This window comes from Heterocephalus glaber, unplaced genomic scaffold (genome assembly GCF_053883595.1).
Source record: "Heterocephalus glaber isolate CG9 unplaced genomic scaffold, H.glaber_assembly_v1.0 deba00001600, whole genome shotgun sequence".
In the NCBI taxonomy this organism is placed as follows: domain Eukaryota; kingdom Metazoa; phylum Chordata; class Mammalia; order Rodentia; family Bathyergidae; genus Heterocephalus; species Heterocephalus glaber.
The window spans coordinates 35,155,695-35,171,444 of NW_028258372.1; the positions used below are offsets into that span (position 1 = coordinate 35,155,695).

Here is a 15,750-nt window from a genome sequence, read left to right on the forward strand (position 1 = left end):
TGTTATTCAGTTCAGTGTCATTTCTGTTTCCATCTGAGTTACTGCAGTTAGATCTATTTTAAATGAAGCATTCTTGATATAGAGTGTTGTAGGGTTGGGTTGGATACAAATTCTTGAATATGGAAACTGGGTTCAAATCTAAATTTTGTCTTTTATACTTAAAGGAAATATGGGAAATATCGTTCCTGATCTGTGTCAATTCAGTCATTTGGAATATAGTTATATCACTATGACTACTACTAGTTTGTGAAAAGGAAAAGCTTAAAAATGAAGGTTCTTAAAAATAAACGTCCCTTTGGTACTTAAATGATAATTTTAACTTATAGATTTGAGTAGACACAAGATGTTTTTCCATTTTCAGTCCAGTTTACCTGTGATGTCTTTTTTGTATTATTTAGTTTATAATTATCTGTTTAATCTAGAAAATTACAGCCTTATATATTAAATATTTAAGCACTCCATAAAAATCTAAAGTGTCAAATTTTTTGACAAGTAATAAGATATCACAAATGCTGTGCTTCTGTAAAACATGTAACTTTTTAACATTAAATTCCCCTGATACCAACAAAACTCAATGCTTGACAATCATTCAAAAGGAAACTAAGGTGATTTGAAAAGACAGGAGAAAATCTTGAAGGCTTGAATTATCTTGTACTCATCAAAAAGTTGAACATACTCACACCCATGCTCACATGTATTTGTTCATACAAATGTCACATATGATATAATATAGTTAGTTGTGCATTTGTCATTTTCCTTCCTGGACTGAGCTCTGGACAGCATGGATAATATTTGTATTCTTACTATACTCTACTTATATGATAGAAGAATATTTTCATCCTCTTGTATGTGTGTTCACATAATTATGGACTATTTTTGTCTTGTGCAAACGTAGAGTACTTTGTGGAGAAATTTCTAGATGTTACTCAAACTCATTTATGCTCCTCCTTCCGTGGTACAGACTTGTTGCTAAGTGGTAGACGCTGGAAACTATGTTGTCGCATCATCCTTCTCTTCATATCTGACTCTAACATCTGACAATGTTATTAGTTTTTGCCAACAGAAAGGCAGCAAAGTGATGTATAGCCCTTCAGGCCCAAGGCTTTAAGCACTGTGCATCTTATCCTGTATTCCTTCTCCTTCTGCCACCTCACAGACAACAGAAAGGCCAAGGGACCACACATCAGGATGCAGAAAACTTGGTCCTGAGTCACTATGTGAAGGTCAGCTGCCAATATTAGAACACCACACTGGATAGTTTTGTGAGGGAGAAATAAACTTCCACTGTGAGTCTTTATGAATTGAAGGGTCCAGTTGTTTCAGTGGGTTGTGGTAACTATACTTACCAGTGCTGAGAGTAAAAGGGCTGTCCATTGAAACCCGGCTTCATCTTTGGAAGATAATTTTGATTTTACATGCTTACTTTTTCCTACTGGCTTAAATAGAGCACAAAAAATTAATTTGTCTTTGTAAACAAGGGGAATAAATTTGCCAAACTAAACAAGTATAGCAGATAAGATTTTGTAACCTCAAGCTAGGTGCTCAAAATTATCACACCTCCTTATTTTCTATAATTCAAATTGCATCTAACCTTATTCCCCGGAAATTTATTCTCTAAGGCATGGTTGCCAAAATGTCCTGCAAAGTGGAGGTAGCACAGAAGCATCAAGGAGTGCCTTGTGCTTATTCATTCACTTCGACAATGAATTATAGTACATCTCTGCCTGTGAACTAGAGTGGTAGTCTTCATGGACTGTTTTTGTGAGAGAGACAGAAATTACCCATGTAATCATCCAAACACTGGAAAAAGTGCCATGAAGAAGATGAAAAACTCACCAGAAGAACACTGAAAGTATATTTGATCTCATCAGAGAAGCACGAGGAAGACTTCCTGGAGATAGGGACAATTGAACTCATCCTTGAAAGATCCAAAGCTAGATATATTGCTAGATAGAACAGGGAGTGGGAGCGGAAGGGATTTTAGGGCAGAGAGGACATCACATATAAAGTTTCTTACTTGAGAAAAGCATGATAAAAAGGAGAGTCGGGGCCAATGCTAGAGGACTGGGATACCAGAGTCTAAGGGACAATGAAAGTTGGGGCTTCAGAAAGAGGTGGACATCAGTGCTGAGCTTTGAGGCCTTCTTACACATTTTCCTTTTAATCCTAAATTTGATGGAACTTGTGTGCACAAGATATGATTTCGCTTATAAAAGCATGGAGAATGAATTAGAAAGTGAGACGTATTAGCTGAATCAAATATAGTTAAACCTGTTGAGAGGCCATTTTAGAAATTTAAGACATATTAGATGTTGAAAGTGGTACAAATGGAGAGAAATTGATAAATTTGAGCTGTATTTAGGAAGTAACTGAGAGACAAATTAAATGAAGTAAGTTTAAGAGTGATATAATTGATGGAGAGTTGTAATAGTTACAAGGCATCCTGATTCTAAGGTGAGAGAGGCTCTATTTTGTCAGCTCAGGAACTTACTCAAGACTGCATCTAAAGGCAGCTGTAAGTAGCATTTACATGCTAAAGATTTAGACAAATTACAGTAGAAAGTGAATCTTTTAAATGTATCTTAGTTATTGGCCAAAGCAATATGTAATGACTTTGAAATGCCAAGAGCATGGTTGTTGAGATTTGCAATACACTGAAGTTTTAGGAATATATTATGTCAAATTTATACATCTTCACTTGTGTTTAGCTCTTGCTCTATTTAATTTAGTGGTATTTATTTTCCGGGGGTCCAATCCATAACTCATCTATTCCTGTTTATTTTGTGACTCTGTATTTGAAATTTTTCAGTTTGCTATTAACTTTTGCAAGGAGTTTTTATTCTATGCACACATAAAATAAATTACATTGTTTTCATGCCACTGGGCTGCTGTGTTAGTGCATTTTAATGCAATTAAGACACAGATTTTATAAAATATACAGTAATATGATTTGGTTTGCAAACAGAAGGGTTCAGCAAAATTTTGCTTCCATTCAAGAAGGTGGATCTGCATTGGGTGACGAACACTACTGCTGAGTCTTTATGTTCCTATAATGTGTTATTGCTTCATAAGAATGTGCGTCAGTGTTTGTAATTGCTACTATTGATTCAATCATTTTTTACTGGGTAAAAATTTCTCCAACTATTACCTTTTCCTTGAACTACAAGCACAAACTTTTCCACTGTCCTGCAAGCCTTTACTCTTGCCAACTCTCAAAATGTTGAAGATCCTTCAGCCTCATGTGAAAGTCTTATCATCCATTCATCATTTAACAGATGTACAGTAATTGTTCTAAATACTACTTAGACCTTATGGTCTGCTATTTAGAAGACAGGCTTATGGTCCACAAGGGAAGTGTATATTTGTAAACAAATATCCCTGAATTTTGGGAATAGAACAAGGTCCAGAGGTAGACAATGACATGAGGGATGTCTTTTTTCTAAAATTCAGATCTGACTAAAGATATAAATTGATCAGTCATCATGAAGATCACTCAGAGAGGAAAAGGTGGGCTCAGGATTGAGTTTCCTATGTATCTTAGTAGTACATTAAGTCAGGTAGAGGAAGAGGACCCAGCGTGGTAGCTGCTGAGGAAATGCCAATGAATGTCAAGAAAAATTTGAAGATGATATTTTGGAATCCAACAATAGATAATGATTAAAGAAGGAAAGTCTACCTGTATTTAATGCTTTGAGGAGTCCCTTGAGGACAGAGGAATAGTGATGGTATGTGGCTGGCAATGTGGAGAACGCTGGCAAGGAGATTCAAGACTAATGCTTATGATGTTTCAATAGGTCCCCATGGCTCTGGGTATTGAGATAAATCCTTAGAATCTGCCAGCCCTGGCAAGCTTTGGCTATCATTTTCCTCTCTAGCCTCACCATTTTTCAGGGTTTGCCTTTCTTTACACCAGCCACACATATCTCATTCCATTCCTTGGACACTCCTCTTTGAAATATATTGTTATATGCTTCCATTTTTCGTCATGCCATTTAATGAGCATCGTTTTTTCAGGTCTGCCTCTGGTGCTTTTCATTCTAGGCAAACTTGTCCACCTCAGGACTTGACTGATACCTTATTATATCCTTAAATCAGAGCATCAAGTACTTCCCATATGCTAAACTTGTCCATGATGATTAGATTCATGATTATGGTGCCCACTAAAGTATAGAAAGGGCATGGAGAATATTTATTTTTACTCACTAGTTTTTATTTGTGTCAGGAAAAAAATGACTTTGTTATATAAGGAGCTTATTCTGTATTTATTGAAGGAAGGAAGGAAAGAAGGAAGGAAAATGGAGAACAAAGGAAAGTTTAACATCTGCTTCTACAGTTAACCTCATGTAGTCTGGTTGTCTTTATATAATCTTTACGTAACTTAAAAATCTACACAATGTAAGGCAGTCAAGTATAATTATTTTAAAATTTTGTTGATCAAACTTTAAGATTGTTTTAGATACACACTGGGTTAATGACTCAAAAATTATCTCTATATTTCCTATATATAAAATCTATTGTTATATCTTGGCTTTTTCCTAGCCTCTGTTCTTACGAATTACCCTCTTATGAGCTGTGATCAAAATATATGGTGATGTTCAAACAAAAAAATTTCATTACAGTAAAAGGCATAGTACTAATAACCCTGAAAATACTCCTCCTTACTTTGAACACACTTATCCCACTGTTCTTGCCACTTTCTGAAGCTGTTTTGGAAGTCCTCTTTCATATGATTATGAGATGTGATAAAAAATATAGTGAATGCTATGGTGCTGCTGAGTGCCATCCAATGGAAAGGCAGGCTTGTAAAAACATTATAGTGTTGGGTGGGGGGTTTAGCTCAGTGGTGCTGCTGCTTGCCTCTCAAGCAGAAGGTCCTGAGTTCAATCCCCGGTACCAAAAAAAAGAAAAAGAAAAACATTATAGTGTGTCCTTATCCACCTCATTCAATAGTTCTGGCATAATGTAACTTTGAATCTTCCCCAAATTCAAAATAACCGTAAAAACGTATCCATTTTAAATCAATTTAGGGCCTGGAGGTAGCTACACCAGCCCAACTAAAGACACAAAAGAGGACTCAAGAACTGCTTCAGAAAGTGGCAACAGAACCAACGGTTTAGCTTAGTGGTGCCAGCGCCTGCCTGGTAAGCACAAGGCTCTGAATTCAATCCTTGGTTCCGCAAAAAAAACCAAACAAACAAGAAAGGAAGTGGCAAGAATGATATGACAAGTGGAGCAAGGAGCTAGGAGCTAGGAGCAGTATTCTGAGGGGAATTAATTAATGTCAGTGTACTTTTATATAATACGTTTTAAAATATTTAAACATTGGTAATATTTTTCAGTCACACTGTGTATCAGTGTGATTGTGATTACTAATTCTCTCTTGGAATTAGTAATAGTGGATACCATAAGTATGTTACAAATACTTCTATTTTCTTCTTTTCCTGCTACTGGAGATTGAACACAGAACCTTGAGGTCTACTACTGAACTGTGTCTTCAACCATTTTTATTTTATCTTGAGAGAGGGTCATGCCAAGTTGCCCACTCTGGACCAATACTCCTATTTTATGTTAGAGTTTTCCACTTCAGCATGCTGGGGGTGGGCACATGGCAGGCCCAGGTGCAATAAAGTAAAGAGATAGTAAAGGAATTTTCCTACGATGGTGCACACCTGTAATCCCAGCACTTTGGGAGGCTGAAGAATGAAGATCACAAGTTTGAGCCCTGCCTTGGCAAGTTAGTGACTTAGCAAGAACTGTTCAAGATAAAAAATAAAAACATAGATGATCGGGGGATATAACTCAGTGAAAAGTTGCTGGGTATAATCCCCAGTCATAGAGAAAGAGAGAGAGAGAGAGGGAGAAAGAGAGAGAGAGAGAGGGAGTGAGAGAGAGAGAGAGAGAGAGAGAGAGAGGAAGGGAGAGAGAGAGAGAGAATTTCCCCACAACGTCTAGTCTGGGTCCCAGTGATAACAATGCTTTGGATTGCCATTGTTTCCATTTCTGACCATCACAATTCATCCATCGTTGTCTTCATACATCAAGATCTGTCTTCGTATACCTTTATAATGTATAGCATGGCTTTTGCTATGTAAAACTGTGTTATTTCCAATAGACACTAAATTCAGGTTTAACAAATTAAAGTAAGACATATAAGAACTGATTTATTGCTAATTAATCTCTCTACTCACCTGCTTGAAATGGAATAGAATCGCTCAGCTTCTTGCCTTTTTTTTTGTTTGGTACAGGGGATCTAACTCGGGTCCTTGCACTTGTGAGGCAGGCAGCAGAACCACTGAGCTAAATCCCCGGCCCTCTTGCCATTTTTTTTTTAAAGCCACAACTTGCAAAGCCCTTTTCTGATGTATCTTTAAGGCCGCTAAACCCACATTTTTTTTTTTTTTTTTTTGGTACCGGGGATCGAACTTGGGTCCTTGCGCTTGTGCAGCAGGCAAACATTTTTGTAGAGTATATTTTACACATCTTTCTCCCTTCTGAAATATTGCATGTCATGCCCTTTCCTCCTGGCCTCTAGTTTTGTCAAATATCCTCTCATAATAAGAGGCAAACAAAACACAGTACTTAGTAAATACATTCAAAGATAATTCCTGAAGAGTTTTCCAGTGTATATTAACTTCAAAAATAGGCTGAGGGCCGGGGATTTAGCTCAGTGGTTTCATCGTCTGCTGTGCAAGCTCAAGGACCTGAGTTCCATCCCTGGTACCAAAACAAAACCAAACCAAAAGAATAGGCTGAGTATGCAAATCCACACCCTCTGACATCCACTTTTCATTAGGTCTACTTACATGAAAATCAGTGCTGTCTTTCACAGCTATCTTATTTAAAATTCTTTGAAAAAGATCATTTTTACCTTATTTGTAATGGCCTGTCTTCTAGAGATAGCAATTTAAAAAATATATAAAACAGATTAGGGAAAGAGATGAGAAGAAAGAAAACAGTAAGTTAAGAAAGTAAGATGAAATTTGGAGAATTGAGTTTGAATCATAACTTGTTTATTTCCTATCATCCGTGAGACCTGAAAACCCATCTAACCTTTCTCTGAACAGCATAGGTAAAATGGAGAATAATAACATTATGTTCAAAAGTATTATTGAAATTACATAATGCATATATATAGTGCCAAGCACTACTCTTGAAGATGCTGAGTCCCAGCAATGACAATAATGATCAACGTAAAAAAGCAATCATAAAATCTTATTAAAATGCTATTACCCAGAACTTAAGCTTTGACAGTATTTCTATTTTCACAAAAGCAGATGTAAATTTGACTGTAGTTCCTACCAGTCAAAGTAAGAGTAAAACAAAAAAGTTTGTAAGTACAAAACAAAATTTATTTATACAATTACAAGAACTCTGTAATAATTCCTAACGTGGAACCGCAGAATTACTCCACAGGCTTTGTCTGCCTATGAAGCATTATTTACAGTTCAGATAATAAGTTGTACATGTGTGTACTTTTGTTTGTAAGTGCATATATATAGTGTGATAATGACATCAATTCATTTAATTGTAATGCTGAATTCATAGTAATTTTTTCACCAGAAAGCACCTTCCTAATTGATGGACTTAGTAAGAACATCATTAGAGCCCAAAGAGTATTTCATATTAATTTCTGATTTATCCAAAAGGTTGGGAAACTATTGTGACAGAAAAAAGGCTAACTTTAGCTCCTCATCAATAGTGTGGAGGATGTCCTGTGTCATCGAAGCATTAATTTTTGGAAACAAGATTTGCTGCGGTAGAAATAATATTCTGGCTCTATTCCTAGTCTCACAAGGATATCTGCAAAAGATTCAGGGGAAACTGTTAAGCCCTCTGTGGTGCTTTGCATAGGAAATGAGTTTAACTTCTGAAGCTGTCTGTTACAGAGCTTTAAACACCCTATTGTCAATGACTCTTGTAACCTCAAATAACTAGATAGGAAATTTATTCCTTCACTTGGTCATTTTAATAAATCTAATTCAGATTTTCATGAATATAGTTACTGTATCATCTTGCCAGTCCCCATTTTGTTATATACCTATGCTGAATCTGTTTTATCATTTCCTAGGTAAGAAAATGCTTAATTATTTTAAGGGATAATGTAGTAGTTTAAAACACATAGTGGATACTATAAAGAAATATTATTTGGATAGCTTAAAAACATCTCCTTGAGGGAAAAAAGTCTTTTAAAAGATCTACTAACTTGGTGTAATTACTTGAATTAAGGAAGTAAGATACTATTGCCGTAAATTTAAACTTTTTTTTTTAACTTCCTGCAAAGAGGTTCCTTTACAGTACTTTTGGAGAAGTTAGTAAAACCGAATCTGACATCATCACCTAGCAGTTCATGTAGCTAGCAAGTGGTTTGTTCTTAGGGTAGCAGAGGAGGAAATCGCTCCCCTTCTGATAAGGCAACGGTGAAGAGTATGAATTCATTTATTTTATTTTTGATTCAGTTTTGCAGAGAAAAACTTTCAGGGAGATAACCAGTATTTTGCCTTTTAGGAGGACGCATGCTGTTTCTTGGGGATTCAGCTGATTTCCAGATATGACCATGTATTTGTGGTTTAAACTTTTGGCATTTGGCTTTGCCGTCCTGGATACAGATATATTTGTTACAGGTAAGAACAAGAATATTAATTTTCCCTTAATTTTTTCCCTTTGGAGTGACATCGGTTTAAAGTAGACATTAGGAATGTGTTGTGTGCTGGTAACTGGAAGTGATAAGGCAGCCGTAAAATGGTCAGTGTTGTCCTGCAGGGAGACACAGCTCATTGTGCGACAGAATACTTTGTTTCGGTTTGAAAATGCATTGAAAGAAAAAAAAAATCACAATTTAAAAGAAAAACATTGTCTGTATCTTTATTTACAAACTATTCAAGGATATTACAAACGCGACATTATTACTTCACCCCCAAATGACATGAAAGATGGCTTATGAAAGTCTCAGAAGTTGTTTAATGGCTAAATGAGTTTTTATGCTTTTAACAAGAACAAAATAATCCTACATAACAATCACGAGATGGCTTTGGTTGCATGTAAGGCCCTCCCTCTTTGGGCCAGGAGTTCATTTCTTCAAATTTTTGATTGCTATTAAAATATTTTACTAAATACTTGGCATATAACAGTTAAAATATACTTAAGTGTTTAATAAAATATTAACTTTCTGCCTATTCTTATCAGAGAATGTACTTTTAATCAAGTTTTAGTTCTCTTGTAGTTTTAGTGAATATTTGGTATGGAAATTCTGATGTGGCCGCCACCCTTCCTGGGTGATGGGTAATTATCAGACAGAAATATTTAAATTCTTAAGACTCATGCAAATGCTGTGTTCTACAAGAAGATGTAACAAGTTCGGTCTCCTATCTCTTTAAGTTTGAGATCTGTATATCCTTGTGATATATTTATTAGCTGTTTCTTGAATAGTTTCAGTTTGGGTCATAATTATGGTTGATTATTAAATGTAACTATTAAAATAGACACAGTGTTTCCTTATGATGGTGAATCCAAAACCTGTATTTTTATTTATTAAAAGGACATTGAAAATGGAATCTCTGTAGGCATTCCCAAATTTTTTAAGAAGTTTCTGAAAGGCAAGGCAGTAGGTACCTCTTGAGTATGTTACACTGTCAGACTATATTTGAGGAAATATTTGAGAGTAGAAAGAAGAACATTAGAAGTGTAAGATTTTGGTCATGGTGGTTTTGTTTTGTTTTTTACTGTAATGGTGGATTTTTGAAAGTCTATATAGGTACAGAATTTTTATAATGCTAAAAATTTTCATCAAATTGCTATCCCTGTATTTTTATCAAAATTAAAGGGAAATTATAAATAATTTTAATAAGGTGATAATGTGTATTATCATAAATTAGAGAAAATTTCCTTTAAAAATTCTCTCTCAGGTAATGTATTTTAAAATGAACACAAATAAATATTAAAATTTTTATAAGCAACAGAGCAAATCACTATAAAATTTTCATATCATTTATTAATTTTGTTTGTTTGCTTGTTTATTTATTTTTGGTTTTTTGAGACAGGGTCTCACTTTGTATTTCAGGCTGGCCCTGTATTAAATTTTTTTAACCATATGAAAAAAATCTGTGAATTCATGATCAAAATAAAAATATAGTAGGATCTAAAAACCTTTAAATCAATATTGCTGAATAACATGTACTATAAATAAGTAGATAGATTATATGGATTTATTTTAAAGATCATTTACCTTAATTATTCACATTAACATTGATAACAAAGATATTTCTAAAAGGCACTAACAGTCTTCTTGAATATATGCTTATGTTTTGAAAAATATATACACTAATATAGTCATTTGTATCTGTAAATGTTGTTTAGCATACTTTTGATTACCAAAAGACATTTTGTGATTCGATGTATAATTTGGAAAGTTATAAATCTTTCAAATTATACATTTTTAATACATGAATTGAATCCTGTGTTTTCTATTTACATGTTAAAATGAATTTAGTGTTGTCAAGAAATAAACTTTAGAGGAGCAAATTTAGTGTATGCTTTAAAAGGATAAAGAAATAGAGGCAAGTGTAAAAGAGGTATCCATGGGTGAATATGCACACAACTCAGATTTTTTTTTAGTTTCTAAAATTCAGGTCTGGACAAGGCCAAAATTAAGCTTTTACTAGAGCAATAACAATCATGGACTCAGTTTTGCACAAAAGTTCCTAATCTTCTTGTGCTACTTGGCCTAGCTATGCCCAATGGAAACTAAAATTTTGTCTAAAATTTCTCAATAATTCTAAGGGACAACAGTGGTTTCCAGAGTGAAGGAAGGGGTGAGCATTTTCTGTCTTTTCTAAAGATGTAATACTAGCCAAATCTCCCACTTCATAGGATAACAGTTAAAAGCATTGTGAATTATTCCATTTGAAGTATGCTATGACTTATGTTATGAGTCATAACAGTTAAGACTCACTTCCTGGACATAATTCTTCATTTTTCCATCTACATTGAAAAAAATTCTTGCTACAACATGTACCATACCTTATACATCACGGAGATTCAATGCAAAGTATTATTGAATTTGATAAGCAGTCTTATTAAGTGCTACATACAATTTTAAAGATTCTTGGATGTGATTATGGTTACTTATTGATTTTTAAAAAGCATTTTCCTATTAAAAACTTTTCTGTGACCTTTATCATGACTAGAATTGGAAATTCATTTAGTTAGGGGAAAGATAAGGTGGAGACAGAGGTCTGTATTTCTTTTTCCTTTCCAGCTCTACATAATTAAGCAGGGCAGAGGAGTTCACTTGAGCTAGGTACCTTTTCTATTCTATTTGATAGCTTTTCATTAATGATAAACAGCTAGTGTAGGAATACAGATATTTCTACATTGTTCATATACATACCTACATATAGGTGTACACATATATAAGCTTTATATGACTGATCTGTATGTGTTCATTATTATCTTCCTGTGTTTCTGTTATCATTCACTTCTCTGCTGGTTCTCCAAATTTATCTACGCTTTAAATATTGGGGTTCTAGGAACGTCTATCCTTGGCCAGGTTTCTTCATTTGTTTTTATAGTCTAGGTCAGTGATGGCAAACCTTTTAGAGCTTTCAATGATACAAACAGGCTGATGTGACATGCGTGCCATAGGTTCGCCACCACTGGTCTAGGTTGATTAGCATTACCTTCGATCTGTTGATGCTCTGAATTCTTCATCTCCAGATGAATCCCTCAGAAATGCGAAATCTATCTATAGACCTAAATTCAAACATTTACATGTGTCTCAATTCCTGAAATTTTGTTCTTTGTAAATATATTTTTTGTGGTACTAAGGACTGAACCCAGGGATCTTTATCACTGAGCTACATCCCTTAAAATTTTTATTACTTGGAGACAGGCCAAGTGAGCCTTTGCTTTATCCTCCTCTGTACCTAAAATTATAGGCATATGCCATTGCATCCAGCCCCGAAATTTAGCTTTCTAAATTTTTTAAAAATTAATTTTATTGGTACATTTTTTACATACATAATGATCACATTCACCATAGGGAATTTGTACCTGTACATAATAGAGCTTAATTATTTTTTTCCATTCCCCTCCCTTCCTTTCAATCCTTCTTGCCTTCCTCAATTCCAAAACTTTGTTTCTATTGCTTTCCTTTCATTATTTTTTATTTTTTTATCTCTGTTCGCTTCCTTTCTTTCCCCCTCCCCCCTCCCTTGTTTCCCTCCCCATTTGAACATTTTCTTCCTACTTCTCAATATCTGTCCTCTATTTTGGTCCTTATTTACCCTTTGAGTTTCTCACACAAGAGAAACAATGTGATATTTAAACATATATGTCTGATTTATTTCACTTAAAATTATGTTCTCAAGGTACATCCATTTACCTAAAAATCTCTCAAGTTTATCCTTCTTTATGGCAGAGTAGTATGTGCTTTGTCTTTTATATGTCCTGTACCTGATTTCTTACCAGACATTGAATAAATAGGCTTTTGATAAAACTGCAGATTATAACCATAAAAAGAAATAGGAGAAAATCTGAGGGCGAGAGAGACAGAGACAGAGACAGAGAGAGAAAGTGATAGAGACGGAGGCCAGAAAGAGAATAGAGCAAAAATTAGCATGAGACAGAGGAGAGAGTGGAGAGTGTAGAAAATTTCATCAAAATTAGATAAACTAATTTTGGATGTAGATGAAAACAGAGTTTTTACTTTCTGTTTTTCTTTCATCTCCTCATTTTGCTTTTTGTCTGGAAAGATTTTCTTTACTTTTAAAAATCCATCATTTGAGAATGCTGTTTCTAAATGTTCCTTGCTCTTTGGACGCTTTTGCCAGTGTCACTAGTGTTTAGATACAGTGAGAAGCTCAGAGCGGAGGGGGAAGCTCTCATCTAGAGGAGGAAGCGCAGAAGGAGTCAGGGCCAGGCCTTACAAGTGGTGACGTGGTTTCTGATTCTCATGTACGGAATCATTTGGGGGAGTTAAAGGAAGACAGTGGACATACAGGGGGTTTGCAGAGAGTGTGGGAAGCATTTTTTACTAGGCAGTGTGATAAAGGACTTTGTCACATGAAGAGCAGAGGCTCACAGTGAGGTTTTTTCATTCATTTTGTTGGTGAACACATAGTGTTAATGAAGGCAAAGTTTCACGTTCAGAATATGTGTGTGTAACTCAGTGTGGGGCCGAAAAATTATTCATCACCCAAGACATTTGGGTTTTTGCAGTCATCATCAGATGTTAAAATTATTTATGTGTAAAAATTTGGAGTAGAAATCTAACTCCAGATAAAGTTAAATTCAATTTAGTCTAAATATTTCTGTCAGTATTCATCAACCAGCCCTATTTCAATTGTCTGTTACCAATGGATCAGTGCTATGACTTTTGCATATGTGAAGATGGCACTTTAGGGAATGATAGAGGAGGAGAAAACATTGCAGGGTATTCATTTGATAACATGATATGATGTCTATTTCTACATAATATCCAATGTACAGAGGTGAAAATAATACTAATCATTGAATTTTACTTTCTATTCTACATGGCCCTAATCGATACTTAAATTAGAAAATTTCTAATATTATATAAAAACTTTAATCTATATTTCTGTCTATATGTCAAAAAAGTCTAAGTAATTACTGTTACAAACAGATAAATGGGTGTGCAGGAATCACAAAAAGGTAAAATCGAGAAGGAATAAAGAAAGACATAGAACCTTTCTGCTTTGTTCCCCAGGACAAGTGTAAATATGTTAGAGTCAATGTTAACAAAATAAATAAGTATCTTCTATGTCCAGTCATATTACATACATTTGATTCACTTTTACAAAGATAACCAGCAAGATTTTCAGTGTTTTTATTAGATTTTTTTCATACAGCCCAAGCTCCAACAAATGTTAGCATATTCTCTAACGCTGAACCCTTTATGTTTAAAACATTCCTTTCCTGCTGAACATGAGACAAGTGTCTGAACTGAAAGAGCTACTTTATTGAAAACTCAACTTCTTTGTGTTTGTGCTAAAATTATTAATTATAATGCAGTGATAGTCAAGTTAAAATGATCACCATTTATATATTTAAAAAATTATTCCCCACTAGATTTTAAGCAACTGGAAGAAAATCATCAGTCCTCCAAAACACTGATGTCCTAATGCTGGATAGAAGGCAAGAGAGGAAGCTAACTCCATATCGCACTCATATGTATTAAGTTGTGAATATCTGGTAGAGGAAATTTAATGGAAATCACTAATTTTCTTTCACAAAAAATTTATGTGCATTTTTAACTTTAAAAGCTTGGTTCTCTGATATATAAGAAAATAGTTCAGAGAAACCTATATAAATAAAAATGATGCTTAGCAATATTATCAAAGGGTTGATACAGCAGTGAAGTATGGTCGCTGTATCTTACATATTTCCACTTAAGGCGGGGTCTGTTCCGCTTTGGGGAATACCATGGCATTTGGACTAAGAAATATTTTGGAAATCTAACTCTATGAATTAGACAACATTGATTCAGAGAATGTAAAAATTATTCATAGTTTCCTTATCTGTAAACTGTTATGAGCATTAAAAGCAGTATTTGTGAAAATACTTTGAAAACTATGAGATACTTTATAAAGTTTTGTATTTTATTCATGTGATCCCATGAAATCACAATCTGCATTTTTTTTTGTTAGGTTTTGTTTTTTGGTACCAGGGTGGTCGAACTCTGGACCTTGTGCTTGAGAGGCAGGCAGTGGCACCACTGAGCTAAATCCCTGGCCCTGCATTTTTTAACATTGATTCCAAATCCTATATCTTCTTTCAGACACCATGACAGGATAAAGAAATATTTTATGCTTCTGTGGCAGAGGAATGAACCCTCATAGATCTTTGATTTCTCTTTAATTTTGCATCCCCTATTTCAGGGATTTTTTGAGACTGCTATGAATTCTATTTTCTAGTTTGTAAATTTATCATTTACAATGAGTTGTAAATCTACAGCTTATAGCTAGGGATGCTCATCATTTCTTATTGGAACAGTGGCCTGAAGTCTTTTTTCCTCCAGTCCTTACTGTCCCCATATTTGTGATTACCAGGATAATCTCTGTAAGAGACAAAATTAATCTTTGAATATCTCTCCGTTAAGGATCCCTATGGGTGTAGAATATTCTGAGCCTAGCCTGTGGTTTTGGTACTAAGGATATTTTGACTCAACTTTTATAAAAATAAATACTTCATTAGAATATACCAACACTTAATGAACTTTCCTTGAGTTGCAGAAAAAAGTCTCCATTAAGCCAACTAAATTCCCTGGATATTTATAAGGTATATAGACTTACAAAATACAATTGCTAATTTTTCAATTTTTAAAAAATTTTACCGAGCCAATTTTTATTTAATTTTTATACTTACCAGTACTATTAGATGGATCAGTTTTATGGACATCAAATTATACTGATAATAGTTTGTGCCTCTGGGAATTTTATTTTGTGGTTATTAGTTTTCTAAGTGTAATTTTACTTATCAAACAATAAAGACCTAAATTTTTAAGTCTCTTATTCTTCTATTTAGCCAGAAACATTCCCTGTGTGTTCTTTTAGCTACTACTCATATTAATTTATTTTTGCATTCTAATGTTGCATAAAAATAACAATCTAATTTTTCACTTTTGTCAAATTTATATCGGGCAGTTTAACCATTTGAAAGTTTCTGTTGTGTTGATATTTTTATCAGTAAACATTTATTTTGAGATTAAATTCTCTTTCAGCTGGATTCATTTTG

At 34.3% G+C, this 15,750-nt stretch overlaps 1 protein-coding gene across 7 annotated transcripts in view; it reads left to right on the forward strand.

Moving 5' to 3' along the window:
- Positions 1-8,296: 8,296 nt before the first annotated feature.
- Positions 8,297-15,750, forward strand: part of Ptprc (protein tyrosine phosphatase receptor type C) — a 113,764-nt gene continuing 106,310 nt past the window's right edge. For all 7 annotated transcript variants that reach the window (XM_087193868.1, XM_087193869.1, XM_087193871.1 and 4 more), the window contains exons 1-2: positions 8,297-8,424; positions 8,506-8,621. In XM_087193868.1, the coding sequence (XP_087049994.1) occupies positions 8,549-8,621 (73 nt within the window). In that variant the 5' untranslated portion in view covers positions 8,297-8,424; positions 8,506-8,548. The remainder of the gene's footprint in view (positions 8,425-8,505; positions 8,622-15,750) is intronic.